Source organism: Eumetopias jubatus, unplaced genomic scaffold (genome assembly GCF_037043125.1).
Source record: "Eumetopias jubatus isolate StellerSeaLion01/CBP00866 unplaced genomic scaffold, mEumJub1_p1.0 scaffold_8, whole genome shotgun sequence".
In the NCBI taxonomy this organism is placed as follows: Eukaryota; Metazoa; Chordata; class Mammalia; order Carnivora; family Otariidae; genus Eumetopias; species Eumetopias jubatus.
The window spans coordinates 10721809-10737838 of NW_028274814.1; the positions used below are offsets into that span (position 1 = coordinate 10721809).

Sequence of the window (16030 nt, forward strand, 5' to 3'; positions counted from 1 at the left end):
TGGGGGAAACAGGTGAAGGGGATCAAGAGTACACTTATCCCTATGGAATTTTCAAATCAGTACATTGCCCACCTGAAACTAACATAATACTGTGCATTAATTATACTGGAATGTATTTATTTTTTAAAAGATTTTATTTATTTATTTGAGACAGAGAAGGAGAGAGCATGCGTGAGCGAGCACAAGCAGGGGGAGCAGCAGAGGGAGAAGCAGGCTTCCTGCCGAGCAAGAAGCCCGATGCGGGGCTCGATCCCAGGACTCTGGGATCATGACCTGAGCAGAAGGCAGGCGCTTAACGACTGAGCCACCCAGGTGCCCCTATACTGGAATTTAAATACATTTTAAAAAAGGAGTGTCAAAGAAGTATCCAGTGCTATTAGATGGAGGGTGCAAACATCTCTCCAAATAATGCCTTCATCTGTGATGCTAGAAATATTGAAGTCTGGTTAGAACAGTACTGAAATGGATCCCAGCAAAGTCCTGAGACTCTTCGCCCATATTCTCTTTTTACTAGCTGTTTGCTGGCCCTGCTGCTATTCTCTCTCCAGGTGCCTGTTCTGGATAAGTTGTGATATGTATCCACCTTGGTACAAAGTATACATTTATAAAAGCTACATATTTCATATAGGTAACTGATGTTTGAGGAATACATGGGAATATGAAGTGTCCCAAAGCCAACTGAAATAGAAGAGTCCTAAATTCAATAAACTTAAAACAAAACAAAACAAAACAAAGCAAAAAACCCTGAGTCTTGTGGATGAAAGGGGAACACATCATAATTGCTATGTGACTGGAGAAGTCTCTAAAAAGGACAGTGAATCTACAGATTTTGCTCAATTATCCCAAACAGTGCTACCCTATAGCACTTTGAGAATCAATCACTACAAAGTGCAGTTAAGACTTATGGAGCCAGGGCGCCTGGGTGGCTCAGATGGTTAAGCGTCTGCCTTCGGCTCAGGTCATGATCCCAGGGTCCTGGGATCGAGTCCCGCATCGGGCTCCCTGCTCCTTGGGAGCCTGCTTCTCCCTCTGCTTCTCTCTCTCTCCCTCTGTCTCTCATGAATAAATAAATAAAAATCTTAAAAAAAAAATAAAAAAAAGACTTATGGAGCCACAGAACATGTCACTTTACAGAGGCTAAACTGGCCGGAAAGGGAGAAAAATGAGGTCGGGCCCAAGAGCTGTACAGGAGAGAGTCAAGTAGTCACGGTTAGTGCTGAGATTCTGACTCAACTCAAGAAGTCACATCAAAGTTCAATGTTTCTCTACTTGTGACATCCTCAGGCCTTTTCTTCCAGTGCCCTCCCACCCCGTCCGGGTTGGGTCTCCCGGGGAAGCAACTACTGTACGACAGAGACAGAAATGCGGTGCACCCAGGGCATTAGCCCTACATACTCTCCACAAACCGCCTATTCCGAGCCCACCTGGATCTCAGGGGGCACCTTTTGCTCTAAAATCCTAATTAAGACCTGTCCTCCTGAAGCCCTGGCTGAAATCCGAAAGGAAACGGGTGCAGTCGGGTCTCCAGGCTTCACTGGCTCCCTACCCCAGGAGACAACCTGACTACCCCGCCGCCCCCCCGCCTGCCCCCAAGGCCTGGCTCCTCACCGCTCCCTCCCCAGGCCCCGAGGCGTCCGGGTCCCCGGGACCACGTTCTGCAGTCTCGCGCCGGGCACCCCTGCTTCAGGCAGAGACGCCCGGCGCCCACCGCTCCACGTCCCCCGGCGGGGCTCGGGTCCCGGCGCCCAGCCAGCCCGGGGTCCCCCCGCAGCGCAGCCCCGCGGCCCCCAGCCCCGACGCACGTGCCGCTAGCTCCCATTCATTTCTGCCGCGCCGCTGTCATTGGCGCCGTGACCTCTGCGCCCGGCTGCCGCGCGCGCCTCGGGGCCTCACCTGAGCGCCCGCGTCTGCAGCCGAGGGCGTCCGGGGCGGCCCCGCGCGGCCGGGGGAGCCGGGCCCGGGGCTCCGGGCCGCCGGCCTCCAGGAGCAGCAGCGCCGCCAGGGCCACCCGCCTGAGGCCATGGTCAGAGTCTGAAAGCCGCGGCGGGGCGCTGGCTCCGCCTGCGGCCCGGCGGTCCGCCTCCCGGGACCCGGAGCCGGAAACTTGGCACAGGAAGAGCTTGGGCCCCACGCGGGCCGCCGCTTCCCGCTTCTCCCGGGGCTGGCGCCTGAAGGCGCGCTCCCGGGACGGCCGCGCGGAACGTCGGGCGCTCGCCCCCTCGCCTGCCCCGAGCTCCCGGGAGCCGCCCGTCGCCCCGCTGCCGGCTCCAGTACCGGGAGCGACCAAGCGGGACCTTCTGTCTGGGCGAGCCGTCTCTCCCGAGCCCCTGCCCGCCGCTCCGGGGAGCCAGGAGCTCCAGCGGTCATAGCAAAAATGGACCTTTGGGAGAGCGGCCGGTAACAAGAACTGCCACCGCGCCCAGACCTCCAGTCGGCAGCTCTTCTGTTCTGCGTGTTTAGGCAGAGAGATGACTCAAAGAATTGGGCTCCTGTTTTGCTGCCGAACCCGGGGGCTCCGGTGTCCGCCGCTGTTTCTCTTGGGCGTGACCTGCCACGCCGTTGTCCTCTGCTCCTTGCTCCCTGGCCTGGAAGGAAGTGCCCGCCTTTGGCATCTTTCCAGTAACGTGTCGCACCACGAGCTGGGCTTTTGTGAGACAGAAGCTAAATTAGCCTTGTCTCTCGACTTTTGGACTCTGTCCTCCGAAAACCTTAAAGGTACATCGTGGCATAGTTTGGCAGTCTTGCTCATATCTAGATGGGAGTCCCACTCGTGGGTGTACTTAGCTGTGTGAAATTGTTTAGTATTTGGTAATGTTGGACATATTTGCCAGCCTTGGGGATACTGGAATTATGTACAGGATTAGTACCTGACGTGGGTTAGAAAGACCTCTCCTTGGTTCTATGGCCAGATATACTCTTCTCATGGTAATGAGAAAGCGTACTTATAACAGCAGTCCGTGGTGCACACAAGCAGAGCCAGGGCGAGAAAGTGTAGGCGTTAGGGATACAGAAATGAAAGAAGCTTCATCTGTCCTCAAAAAATTCACCTTTATGAGGAAATAGACCAGCAAATAGGCAACTACAATTCTCTAAAATTTTTGTCTGTTCTTTTGAACCATGCTTTTTGCATTTAAAAAGTGAAAGTACCCGTGGTATAGCATTAGCACATTATTTTTATATTTATCTTCAAAGTGTTGTTTTTTTACGGAATAAGAGCATAGAATAAGGTTGGCTAAAATAAGCCAAGTTTAGGATTTTTTCCCCAATCTTGAGGAATATGATGTAAAAAAAAATGTCAGGCGCTTTACAAATAAAGGTTGTTAGTACACATCTGTGGCTTGATACAGGCTTGTATATTAAGAAATACGCCACAGCTAGACTTTGCCATGGTAAAGTGTAGCAATAAGCACTTGTATTTACAATAATCCTACAACTTAGGTATTATCATTTGCCGCTTTTCACAGATAGGGACACAGATAGGAGGATTTGCATGTCTTGCCAAGCTCACAGTTGGCAGATACGGCTCTATCTACCAGGCCATTTTCATTTAGAGATAGTTTTCCCTGATTAAAACAAAACACCTCCCTCTTAAAAAGATGGAATTTATGCAAGGCTAAGTAGGGAAAGCAGATAAACTTTGTGAAGGTTTCCAAAATTATAGTATAGCTACACCTTTGATGAGCTATATAACCTACCAATAGGTTGCAGAATACATGCATCCCGGGACGGTCGCGCCGAACCTCGGGCGCTCGCCCCCTCGCCTGCCCCGAGCTCGCGGGAGCCGCCCGTCGCCCCGCTGCCGGCTCCGGTACCGGGAGCGACCAAGCGGGACCTTCTGTCTGGGCGAGCCGTCTCTCCCGAGCCAAAGAGGCCAAGCCTGTGTCTAGGAAGTTAAAACCATTGAGCTGTGCAAGTAACTGCCAAAGAACAGACCCCTCTATGCACAGGCTAGGAACAACTTGGGTCATTTTGACTACTTTTATGAATGAAGCGACCAGTAATGACTGATAAACATGGAATAAGTGTGTAATTGAAAGCATTTTCAAAGTTGTTATTTCAATGTTGGAGAGTTGACTGTACTTTAATAAGACATTTTCTTTCCATAGTGATACTGTTCAAAACATGCTGTGTGGTAGGACCAGGTTTTATAGCCAAGGAGAGATTATATACATGATACTATGTATAGATTGTATACCATGTCTTGATCCATAGTACTGCCTGAAAACGTCTCATCCTGATGTTATCAGATAAATGATCAATGAATTACCAAGGTCACTGTAGTAAGAACGTTTATTGAGAGAAGAGGTTCAGGCATCATCAAACTGAAAGATTTGCGGGTTTTGTGGATTTCATATTCTTAGGCAAAGCTGAATGCTACAGAATTTAATTTTGGAATGACTGATTTCTCTGAGATGTTAAGATAAAGACTTACTATGCATCTGGAATTTTGTCTTGGTTTGGGTTTGTAGTTTATGACTGATCATTTGGTTAAAGTGTAACGAGGGTGAGGGCTGGGGACTTCTGAAGCAGTTGGCCTCTTGTTCCACAGCCAATGATTAAATGTATTGGCTGATAAACTACCTTGCCAAAATGTGAGTCAGTCAGTACAAAATCATGGGTATTAATGAACAGTAAATACTGTCTGTGTGCTACTAAAATGTTAGGGCATCATGATAAGTGCACAAATTATAATTTAGTCTATTTCCATATAATGGCTCTCCTAAAAGAGAAGAAAATACACTGTGGGATCTTCTACTTTTAATCATATTGTCAGGTTTTCTGTGGTGAATGCTGAAATCAGCCGTTTTTTGGCTGACTACCCATTTGTTCCCCATAATGTGCCTTATGTACCATGTATTTAGGGGAAAATATAAAGGTTAAATCTGGTCCACATTTGCCTGTTTTTATACTCATCTGGGAAAGATAGAAGATTACTCTTATTTCTGTTATAACTGACATTTGGTTCACCTAGGCTTGGGTGGGATAAATAGAAGTTAATCCGAACAGTTGGATCTTGATGTATCTTGATGCCACGTTTCCCTACTGATTCAAAATATCATTTTCATTATATAGAGAATTCTTAACATTACTTTGGGCTGTTTCTGTTCTTTTTATTGAGTCCCTTTGTTCTTTGCATCTATTTGGGGGATAACTATTTTTAGTTATTGTGTTCTTATAATTTATAAGAAAACTCCCATTTCTAAAACATTAGTTTTTATTTTTCAAGATTTACACTTTAAGCTGATCAATTGTTGTTTTTTTAAGATTTTATTTATTTGAGAAAGAGAGAACTCACAAGCAGGGGGAACAGCAGAGCGAGAGGGAGAAGCAGGTTCCCCACTGAGCAGGGAACCCGACCCCAGGACCTGAGCTGAAGGCAGACGCTTAACCAACTGAGCCACCCAGGCGCCCTAAGATGATCTTTTTCTTCAAAAAAATCCTGCTAGGATGTTGGTTGGGTTTCCATATGTTTATTAAATAATCTGGTTACACTGATATCTTGACAATATAATCTCTATCCAAAAACAAGTTTTTGTGTCCCCTTGTTTTGTGATTTTAGTAATACACCTACCCTCTTCTGTTTGTTTTTTGTTTTAATTGGTTTGGATTAGGAAAACAGATTAAGATTTTTTAAATTGTACTTAAAAGAAAATACGTTCTGAGTATCTAAAGCATGTTCAGAACTCTTTTCGTGCAGCTTTTAAAATAAGGTACATGTGCTTTAGTGCATGCTTTGTACATTTAGTAAAACATCTGTTGCGTGGTATTAGGGTTTTTTATATGTATCTGTTTCTTTGAGTAATTATGATTTTCTGAAGGGCAGAAAGAATGTGATTAACTGCCTAATATTTTTTGGTTGGATTCCACTGAATTGGCTAGTGGAATTAGCTGTACTAATTCCACTAGTACTGTACTAGTACTGTAATTCTAAAACTATAATGCTGCTCACCTCCACTTCATTTATACATCCTTATTTATAAACATATTGTGTATCCTGTTGGTCTCCCACAAGTGAAATCCTCAAAGACAGGGTATGTATCTTGTTTTAAACTTTTTCCATCTCCCATCTTCTTGGGTGGCTCCATTTACTGTATTACATGAATATTGGATAGATATGGTTGAAATGACAAAATAGGCTTTAAATAACGAAGTAGGAAGAAAACAGTGGTATAAATTGATTTTCTCGAAGAACTGTAGTCCTGAGGAATGTTAATGTTGTCTATGAGACAAATGAAAACACTAAGAAGAGATTTTGTTGTTTTTTTTTTTTTAATCAGCCGTGTTGCCAGTTGATCCTGTTAAAGAAAATTATGTTCGTAAAGTGAAAAACTGTATTTTTTCAATTGCCTTCCCTACTCCTTTCAAATCAAGAGTACGTCTTGTAGCAGTTTCAAAGGTTAGGCTTTATTTTTTCACAACAAAAATACTTAATTCATTATAACTTTTGTCTAAAAAAAAGATATTCATACTTTTTGGAGTTGAATTGTTAGTCTATTGGTAAATGATTATGTTTGTGTTTAAAATTCAGACACTTGGAGAATGTCATTCTTAGAAATCATGTTTTGATACTGATTCCTAGTTTTGATACTCAGCCTAGTACTCCGTTTGATCTTAAAGTTATCTTACAAAGAAAACACCCCTTTTTGAAAAAAGGGGCAAATGAGTTAAATTCTTAGAAATGGGCTCTAATAAATTATAAATTGTTCTCTCATGATATAATTGGATTTGTGATAGAAATAGGACATTAACTTTTTTCTAGTTCCTTTAAAGAATGTGTGCTAAGAAAAATAGTATTTAACTATGCATCACAAGAATTAAATAAAAATTTTAAAACTATCTAATAGAACTGATTTTCCCAAATAGCATAAATAATATAAACTATGGTACATCCCTCATGAGAAAATATTAATGTACTTTTTGAAGAGGTTCATTCTTTTAATTTTCTTTCTTCCACCAAGTCTCTTTTCTCTAAAATTATTAAAGGATTACTTCAGTTTGTAAGGTCTTTTTGTTTTGTTTTGTTTTTGTTTTTTTCCTGCGTCAGGAAGTTCTAGAAGATATTTTGGACCTTGACTTATCTGTCTCCGAAACAGATGATTTTATCCAGCTTGTGAGTGGTGAAAAGATAGTATTTGGATCCATTCCATTGGCTCACAGATATGGTGGGCACCAGGTATGACAGCATCATAGCATCCGCTACGACTTCCCTTACGTAAATATAAACAGTTGGTGGAAAGGCTGTCCCATTAATGAAGTTATTTTGCATTAATTCTTCTAATATTAGTGTATGGAGACTTCAACAGATGCTTCTAGAAGAATGTGTCATCGTAAGATGTTTGTAATTGGCTGATGTGATTTCTTGCTGTGATAAAGCTAATGCCCAACTTTCTTTGACAGAATCAGGAAAACTGGGATAGCACTAATATAATATTTCTGTGAATTATTGCTAGAGAACTCATTCAGGGACGTTTCAGGCAAGAGATGTAGGCAAAATCAAGTAGCACAAAAAGTCAATATAAAAGCCCCAGAAGGATAAAGAGATTATAGTTTTGCCAGGATACCTGCAGAAGGAAGTTTTAGAACTGCTAGAGACTGCTAGAATTTAATCAGGATTAACTGAGGATGTTATTTATGCTGAAGCAATTAGGAAAGCGACTTCTAGAAATGAAGTTAAGATATTGAAGCAAGTTCAGGTTGTGATATCTGACTAAATTAAAAAAAAAAAGGAGAAAAAGAAGGAACACAGGACCAGTTGTTGAACTTGCTGTGAACTAGATAAGATTAACAGTCTGGCTGTCCGGGGGCTGGCTGACTTCGGAATATATTTTAGGAAAAGTAGAGAAGCATAATAGGGTTGGAGTAAGGATTAAGTTAGAAAATATGAAAAGTAAAAAGTGCTTCCATGATAGTTATTATAATAATGATAATATCAGGCTCTGGTTTGTTGGGGGCAGTTAATTCCTTTTAGATTTTTGTTGCTTTCATTCCTCAATATCCTAAGAGGCAAAACTGTCATAGAAGCTAAACTGACATAAGCCGAGAAGCAAAGTGACATAGACCATTAGGATGGAAAAAGACTTCAGGGGTCATCTATGACAAACTCGAACCTCAGTGTCTTGATCTGTAAGGTGCAAGGGTTGACCAGGTCCATTCCAGGAGTTGTGAGAAGGGCTGTGGCAAAGAAATCCGCTTAATTTTATTTAACACCCCATTTTCCCAACATACTTGACTGTAGGGTTTTGTTGTATTTTGTTTTTAAGGAAAAATAACATTTTGCCGAACTATGTTTCTCAATTTTGAAACTTCTGGACTAGATGATCCTTATGGTTTTTTTTAGCTCCCAAATATAGGGATTCCATAGTTCAAAAAGCCATTTCCCACATAGGTTAAATTTATTAGATAGCATTTTGTACCAGTACTCAACATGTACTGTTAGAGTACAAATGCAGACCTTAAGCCCTGCAGAGTTTTGTTAAGCTGTATTTTTTTGTAGGATTTTTTTTTTGGGGTAGCATAGTAAACTAGATTTTTCTCATCAATTTCACGTTTCATCTCTTGCTTCTCTCTGATTTGAAATTATAAAGATTTATAAGGATGGCTTTGCCATTTTGAACACTAAATGATTTCTCCTTTATTAATAGAGAGCTACCTTCTTAGTTCCCCGGACTTCACTCCTAGCTCTGGAGTTACTATTCTTTCTACTTCTTTTTCATGGTGTGGGATATACCTAATGTATTGTTGACTTTAGAAATTGCCAGAATATGCTAAGAGCACCTTTCAGATTTGTGCTCTTAGAGGTATCATATAGCTAAAATTAATGGTGATCTGTTCCTTGTTAAGATGAAAAATTAAAATACTGGATAGATTTTTCTCAAATTCGTGTTTTTCTATCAGAACTATAAACATAGTTTAAATATTCCACACCTATTTATAGAACCCCTTTTATGTGCCAGGAACTATAGATTGCTAATACTCTAGGGGAGGAGATAAAGAAGTGAATTCTAATAACATCAGCGTCGTGATAGGGTTAAGAGTAGGAGTCATGGGAATTCACAGAACCCTCCTAGTCCCAGAAAGTCAGAGACAACCTTCTGGTGGAAGTAACATGCATGTGGAAAATGGAGTGATGTCTAAGTTAGCAAATCACTGTTGGTAATGATAATTATTACCATCTTAGGAGCTCTTGCATGTGTCGGACATAGGACAGAGCATCCATTAGCATTCATTCTTGTAACAACCTGGCAAGGGTTATCTCATTTTACAGAAATGAAAGGTCAGTCTCAATGGGATTAAGTAATTCAAATTTCCATAGCTAGTAAGTGGTATAACTGGGAGTTGGGCAACCACAAACAGAAAATGTTGGAAACAGCTAACTGTGCAAGTTCAAAAGCAAATTTTTTCAGTTGCAAGTATGTTCTTGATTTTACATTGCATGCATATACTATAGGCAAACTTTCTATAAATAAGTTGTTCCTAGTTCATATTCTGGAATTAAATAGATCAATAGATCAGTTCTAAGTATTCTACACCTAACAGAGTTTAGCTCAGCTGTAAGATGATGAATTTAATTATATGTCTCAAATTTATATTTTTTAAAATGAATTTCACTTATGTCTTATTGATTGAATTTTATTTTCACCTTTGTTCAAGTTGTTGATTATTATAATCCTAAAAATGCAATACCCCATTCTCAATTTTTACAAAATAACTTTGGCTGTAAAATTACTATGAAAGCTTTAAAGGGTAATAAGCATGAATAATTTTCCTTTTTCTCCTTTAGTTTGGGATATGGGCAGGTCAGCTTGGGGACGGAAGAGCCCATCTTCTTGGAATTTACATGAACAGGTACCACATGTTTTCTGGTACAATAGCTTTTCTGCTAAATATTAACACGGATCTTCTGATACTTAGATTTCTTTGTTGTTGTTGAAGGCAGGGTGAAAAGTGGGAGCTCCAATTAAAGGGCTCAGGAAAGACTCCATACTCCCGGTACAGTTTGATATTTTTTTGGTCACCTAAATAAAAATTAATGTTGTCTTCATTACAACTGAAAATGTTTTTTCTCGTTTTGCCCTAGAAATGGTGACGGCAGAGCTGTACTTCGTTCCTCAGTGAGAGAATTTTTATGCAGCGAGGCTATGCACTCTCTTGGAATTCCAACTAGCAGAGCTGCAAGGTAATTCCTTTTTCCTTGAAGCTAACTTTCAGGACCGCATCATGTTTTCTGCAGGCATGTGTTGGTAAATTGAGCCAATAAATCTCTGGTAGCATGATTTCTCACCATTTCTTACGGTTTTAGGTACTTCTTGGTAGCTTGCTAGCAGTTAACATGTAACTTTGTTGGATTCTCTTATGTTTCAGTCTGGTTGTGAGCGATGATGAAGTATGGAGAGATCAGTTCTACAATGGAAACATTGTGAAAGAAAGAGGTAATGATAATTTTTAGAATATTTACATAAAATTCGGCTGAGTTCTTAAAGAGTAACAAATCCTGGACATCTTTGTGGACCAGCAAAATGTTACAAAACCAGGACATGAAAGTTCATGCTCTTTCTTCTGAGGAGAGACCCTCAGACCTTTCCTCAGAGCCTGACTGCTCTTACTTCATGCATGCTTCCAGTCGGTTCAGTTAACTTCTTCCTCAGGCTTTAGTAGGCCAGAAATAAAAAAAATCAGGAAGGGGTGAGAAGTGTGCTGCAGAGCAGCAAAAGAAACAGTGAGAGAAACTTGACCTTGAATCTCTGGGGAGAGAAGAGACCTGAAAATCAATAATAAGTGATTGACTGATTGATTGATTGATTTTGAGTAAGCTCTACACCAGTGTGGGGCTTGCCCTCACTGCCCTGAGATCAAGAGTCACATGCTCTACCAACTACGCCAGCCAGGTGCCCTAATAATAATCTTATTCAACAGTTTAGAAAGCAAAGCCTTACCTGCTCTGTTGGGTCCTGCGGACATCACTGTATGACGGGGGCAGCATTTTTACTGATGTTCACGGTGATTCACCGAGTGTCCACCGAGTTATATTCTTTATACTTAGCACCTAATATGTTTTGACAAGATTTTCATAAAAAACAATCCCCCTAAAGTAGTCATGCTTAAAGGAGTTAAGGGTTATTTATCTTTGAGGTTAGGAAGGATTGCAGTCGGGGGAGAAGGAGGAGTGTGCATGTGCGTGGAGCAGGGAATAGCACAGAGGCCCAGAGGTAGCAGTGAATGTGGGATTATGTCGAAGGGCAACACCAACAGAGCAGGAGGCTTTGTTGCCTGGGAAGACTTCATCTTGACATCTAGACACATGGAAGTACAGCATTCCTTTTGAGAAAAAAAAGACACAAATTCTCTTTACTAATTGTATTGCTAATGCCTGTAGTCAAAACAGAAGGCGGCAACAGAAGGCTGCAAACACTAACACAAAAATGCATAGATTCACTTTGTTTCATCTGTGTATGCATAAGTTAGAACATATGCAAACGTTCATTTATTGACGTTGATTTTCGATTAGTTACACCGAGAGAAGGCACTTGCAGGGACTATGCCATGGAAATTATTTACTAATTCCCTATTTTGGGGTGAGGGTACAGGGAAAAGGTCACAACAGAGGAGACAGTGGGAATCCCCATGTTTGGATCCTGACAGTTTAACTGAGCGGCCTTTAGTGAGGTTGGAGCCTTGGTATTTCTGAAAGTGTTGTGGTTCCTGATATTCTAACTGATTCAAGGCTTAAAGAAATAGAGAAATATCCTCAATCCTTTCTAGAGTATAAATTAGTTGCTTTTCTGATAAATTGGGTTCCTGTATTGTTTTTCTACTAAAATAATTTAAATTCTCAGAAAAGCTTATTATGCTGTATTTGCACAGTTTAAAATAACTTGTGCTAAAATGTGTGTTTTTCAGGTGCAATAGTGCTGCGTGTTGCAAAATCATGGTTTAGAATTGGATCATTAGAAATTTTGGCTCATTATGGTGAACTGGATTTACTAAGGTTAGAAAATGACTTTTTTTTTAAGTGATCGAAGACAATTAAATGCTTATATAAGTGCTGTGAAGTTAAAATACTTTGGGTTTTCTTATAAGTAAAACCAAATATTTCAATTAATAAATATTTTTAACACTTGGTATGTGTGGGTTTTCTAGGAGGCCAAAAGAAGTGTGAGACCCAGTAGACCCTTTGCTCAAGGAATTTTTAATCTAGTATGCAACCCAGTTGCAGCTGAGGGCCTCTGTGCCATTCAGAGCCCTGGGTGGAAGTAATTCAACCCCCACCCCCCCAAATCTGCAGCCTGCAGAGGCCCAAAGATCTCCTTCCAACTTCTGGGATTCCCAGGGTGTCTTCTCTCTCCTGTCTCTTCTTCCTTGGACTGTAGTTTTGACAGGTGTGAGATGCCTGGTTTGCTCTGGGTTGACGCATACTTGAAACTCAGCCGCTTCACTAGGACAAAAGCAAACAAACAAACAGGCAAAGTTTACACAAAGCATCTCAGGACAGAATGTATCTTACTGAAGACTTTTCTGCAGGGAGGACAGAGGATCGCTTCAAAAGAGCGAAAGCAACGAATTCTTCCTCTTGCACCACGCAGTACAGTTTCTAGCATTTTGTGATGTCTGGGTGCCCGCAGTGTCTCTACTTGCACAGCTCCATCCTCCTCAAGCCCACTTATGAGATGTGTCTTCAGGCAAAAACATTTCCTCCTTTGAGAGGAATTTTGCTTCCTGTTGTTAAGATAATACAGTTTTAAAAAGTCATAAAAAGTCACATAGATTCTCTTAGACAAACTAGAATCATGTGGGTTGTGGATCCTGTATTGTAGTTATCAGCGTAGTAAGTCCAGATACCTAGTCAGTGAAGGATGCGGGGAGAGAAGACAAGAGGGAAATGAGTAAGCAGAGTAGAAAAGTCATCACACTGGTCAGAGTGGTCTCTGAGTCTCTTACTTTAGCAAATGTTCTCTGAGCTCATGGTCATCTTGCTTGTTGAGAAGAGTTGTCTACACTCAAAGGGCATTATTTCTAACTTCTGTTTGTTTTTTGGGGTCACTTCTGCTTGGATTCATGGTGTCACTGAAACTGTTCCATCTGGTAGTAATACTTCCGTATTGTTCACTTAGCTCTCTGGCATTTGATGTATATTAGTGACCGCCTTCTCCTGAAAATCTCTCTATTGGCTCACATAGCCACGTATATATTCCTTTTTGTTTCCCAAATGCCTGCAACAATTCTTGACATATAAGCACTTATTCACGATTAAATTATTAAATGACTAGAAAAATACATATATACACAAGCTCTAATCCACTCCTTTTGTTTTGACTGGCTTTTAATAATTCCCAAGTCACATCTACAACCCCCAATTTTTTTCTGGCTTCTTTCTTATCCAGTGCATTCAACACTATAGTTAGTTGACAAGTCAGTTAAAATAGGGAATAAAAAATATGATACACAGACAACTTAAGTACTTTAACTTCAAGCATTGGGCAGTTTTTTGCCACCCCCTGTTTGTGAAGTCTTACGTGACCCTGCCGACATAAATAATTGTTCCCTGCTATCTTTGTGTCTTTTATATTGTTCTGTTATTGCATATGTTACACTGTAATGTCAGTATTTTTTCCTGTGTTCGTCTCCCTGATCTGCTCTGTGTGCTTTGAGGTTTGGGTCCTCTGGGCCTGGGTCTTGGCATATCCTTTCCCCCAGGACTTGCACCTGATGGGGCATATAGTAGGTGTGTGCTGGGTATTTACTGAACTAATCTGCATTTGTAATATAACATGGTGGAATCTAATACTGTCTTAGAAACACATTTCCAGTTTTGACTGGTATTGAGGAAGTATTTCTCTGTGGCTGTTTTGAGAGTAAAATCTTACTTTAATTTTTAAAATTTTAAGTTTGCATCTAATGGCTTCCTGGATGTAAAGGGCAGATTTAGATGATTTGATACTGAGGAACGCTGATGCTCTCTCCTTCTTCTCTCCAGGACATTATTAGACTTCATCATACGGGAGCACTTCCCCTCAGTGAAGGTCACAGAACCTAACAGATATGTGGTAAGTTTTTAAAGAGAAAGAGCGATACTCGGTTTTCTCTCATGGCCCGCCAACATCAGCGGTTACAACTTAGAACTTTACTAAAGGTAGGAAAGGAAATGTAGAGCACTTTGAACATTTTGTTAGAGGAGGAGAAGGTGAACCAATTCATAAACAAGACATAGGTAAGAGTTGTTTTGTTTGAAAGGTATCCAGAGAAAAAGAACAGGTGCTACTACATCCTGATTCTAGACGTTATGTTTTGCACCCATGTTGTGTAATTTGGTCTTACGTATTCTTTTCTCACGTGTGAGAAATATAGATACTTCTATAGTAGTAATTTTAAAATAAACACAATACGTAACAGGAAAATGTGATTTTCTATTCCCGTGGAAATGATTTGGTCTTCATAACCCTCTTTCGTTCTCTTAGCGGCCGCAGAGAAGAGAATTCCATTATTTTTCTTGGTGACTCATTTCAAAGTTTAAGAACTCACTTTGCTTACATTTACCTCACTTGCGCTGAATTCTAATGCTCTTCCTGTTCTTACTGGACATGGAGGAAACCTGGTCATTATACTGTGTCTGAGCCTTTACATATTATTTCTCAGTGACTAATTCTACATTCTTCCATTTTTTCTGTACATCTGCTAATTTCCATTCCTTTAGTCATCTTTTGGCATTCTGAATTCTTTCCATGTTTGCCTTATGACTTAGCAGAAGATCCTAAAAGAGTATACATTCCTGAAAATCTGAAAAATTTCTGAATTTTATTTTAGGATTTTTTCTCTATTGTGGTATCAAAGACGGCACAACTCATTGCCTTGTGGATGTCTGTTGGTTTTGCTCATGGTAAGTCATCTACTGATGTTTCATTTTCCTGGTGGGAAAGCAGAGTTAATTTGTTGAACCAGAAGACTTCTTTTTTGGGTACTTCAAAATATTCCCGCTGATGATCTTCTTAACATTTACGATATATGAATTTGTTCTTAGCAACAGAGAAACAATTTTCTTGTGTTTAAAATGGTTTTGAATGGAACAGTGTACACAAAATAGAATAAGCATCCTCAATTTGACGAGGATATTATTACCTGCATAACTTTCTTTTTTAAAAAAAGATTTGATTGATTGATTTTAGAGAGAGCACGAGTGAGCAGGGGGAGGGACGGGGGTGGGGGAAGAGGGACAAGCAGACTCCAGGCTGAGCGCAGAGCCTGACTCCGGAAGCTGGACTTGATTTCACAATCCCAAGATCAAGACCCGAGTCAAACTCCAGAGTTGGATGCTTAACCAACTGAACCACCCAAGTGCCCCAGCCTGCAAATCTTTTCAACATTGTGGCTACATGTATTATATTTAGGTTTCTTTAAAGCTGTTTATAAAATCTTAATTATAAAAGCACTGCATGCTTATGGTAAAGAATGGTAAGTATAGGGTGCCTGGGTGGCTCAGTCGGTTAAGTGGCTGCCTCGGGCTCAGGTCATGATCTCAGGGTCCTGGGATCGAGTCCTGCGTCTGGCTCCCTGCTCGGTGGGGAGTCCATTTCTCCCTCTGCCCCTCCCCTCACCCATGCTTATGTGCTCTCTCTCTCTCTCTCTCCCTCTGGCTCACTCTCTCAAATAAATAAAAAAATCGTAAAAAAAAAAAAAGAATTGGAAGTATACAGAAGTGAGTGTGAATTCCATTCTCCAGGGTAATCATTAGTAACCCATTTCATATCAATTCTTTTGGGCTTTTTGGGGATGATATTCGTACACCTCCTATGAAAAAAGCAGGGCTGGCTTGTGTGTTTGAAGCCACTTAGTGTGTGAAGTTGCATAGGAAGGACTATCTGCCTGAACTAAGAATAACTGAAAAACAAATCATGTATGTTCTAATGTCTCTAGATAAATACCAAAAGGGAATCCCACATTGCAAAACTTCTTGAAATCTGCTTGCTTATCACACACATATTCTGTGTATCTCTCTTGGGGTGGGTTGGGGGAGAGCGGGGTAGGTGTTTCATAGTTT

General features: G+C 40.9%; 2 protein-coding genes across 9 annotated transcripts in view; one reads left to right on the forward strand and one right to left on the reverse strand.

Moving 5' to 3' along the window:
• The window catches only part of PDSS1 (decaprenyl diphosphate synthase subunit 1), a 44297-nt gene extending 42275 nt beyond the window's left edge, over positions 1–2022 (reverse strand). The window contains exon 1 of the mRNA XM_028114190.2: positions 1894–2022. Coding sequence (XP_027969991.1) covers positions 1894–2022 — 129 coding nt within the window. The remainder of the gene's footprint in view (positions 1–1893) is intronic.
• Positions 2023–2145: 123 nt separating this feature from the next.
• The window catches only part of LOC114217281 (uncharacterized), a 32827-nt gene continuing 18942 nt past the window's right edge, over positions 2146–16030 (forward strand). For 5 of the 8 annotated variants that reach the window (XR_003610951.2, XR_015768797.1, XM_028114103.2 and 2 more), the window contains exons 1-10: positions 2147–2715; positions 6279–6397; positions 7046–7174; positions 9782–9846; positions 9934–9990; positions 10079–10177; positions 10363–10430; positions 11899–11986; positions 13973–14042; positions 14800–14872. Coding sequence is in view for 6 of the 8 variants with exons in the window: in XM_028114103.2 (XP_027969904.1) it covers positions 2469–2715; positions 6279–6397; positions 7046–7174; positions 9782–9846; positions 9934–9990; positions 10079–10177; positions 10363–10430; positions 11899–11986; positions 13973–14042; positions 14800–14872 (1015 nt within the window). In the remaining 2 variants the exon portion in view is untranslated. Of the gene's footprint in view, positions 2716–6278; positions 6398–7045; positions 7175–9781; positions 9847–9933; positions 9991–10078; positions 10178–10362; positions 10431–11898; positions 11987–13972; positions 14043–14799; positions 14873–16030 lie in introns of all 8 variants that reach the window. The other 3 variants (XM_088025789.1, XM_028114104.2, XM_088025788.1) reach the window with 3 other exon arrangements.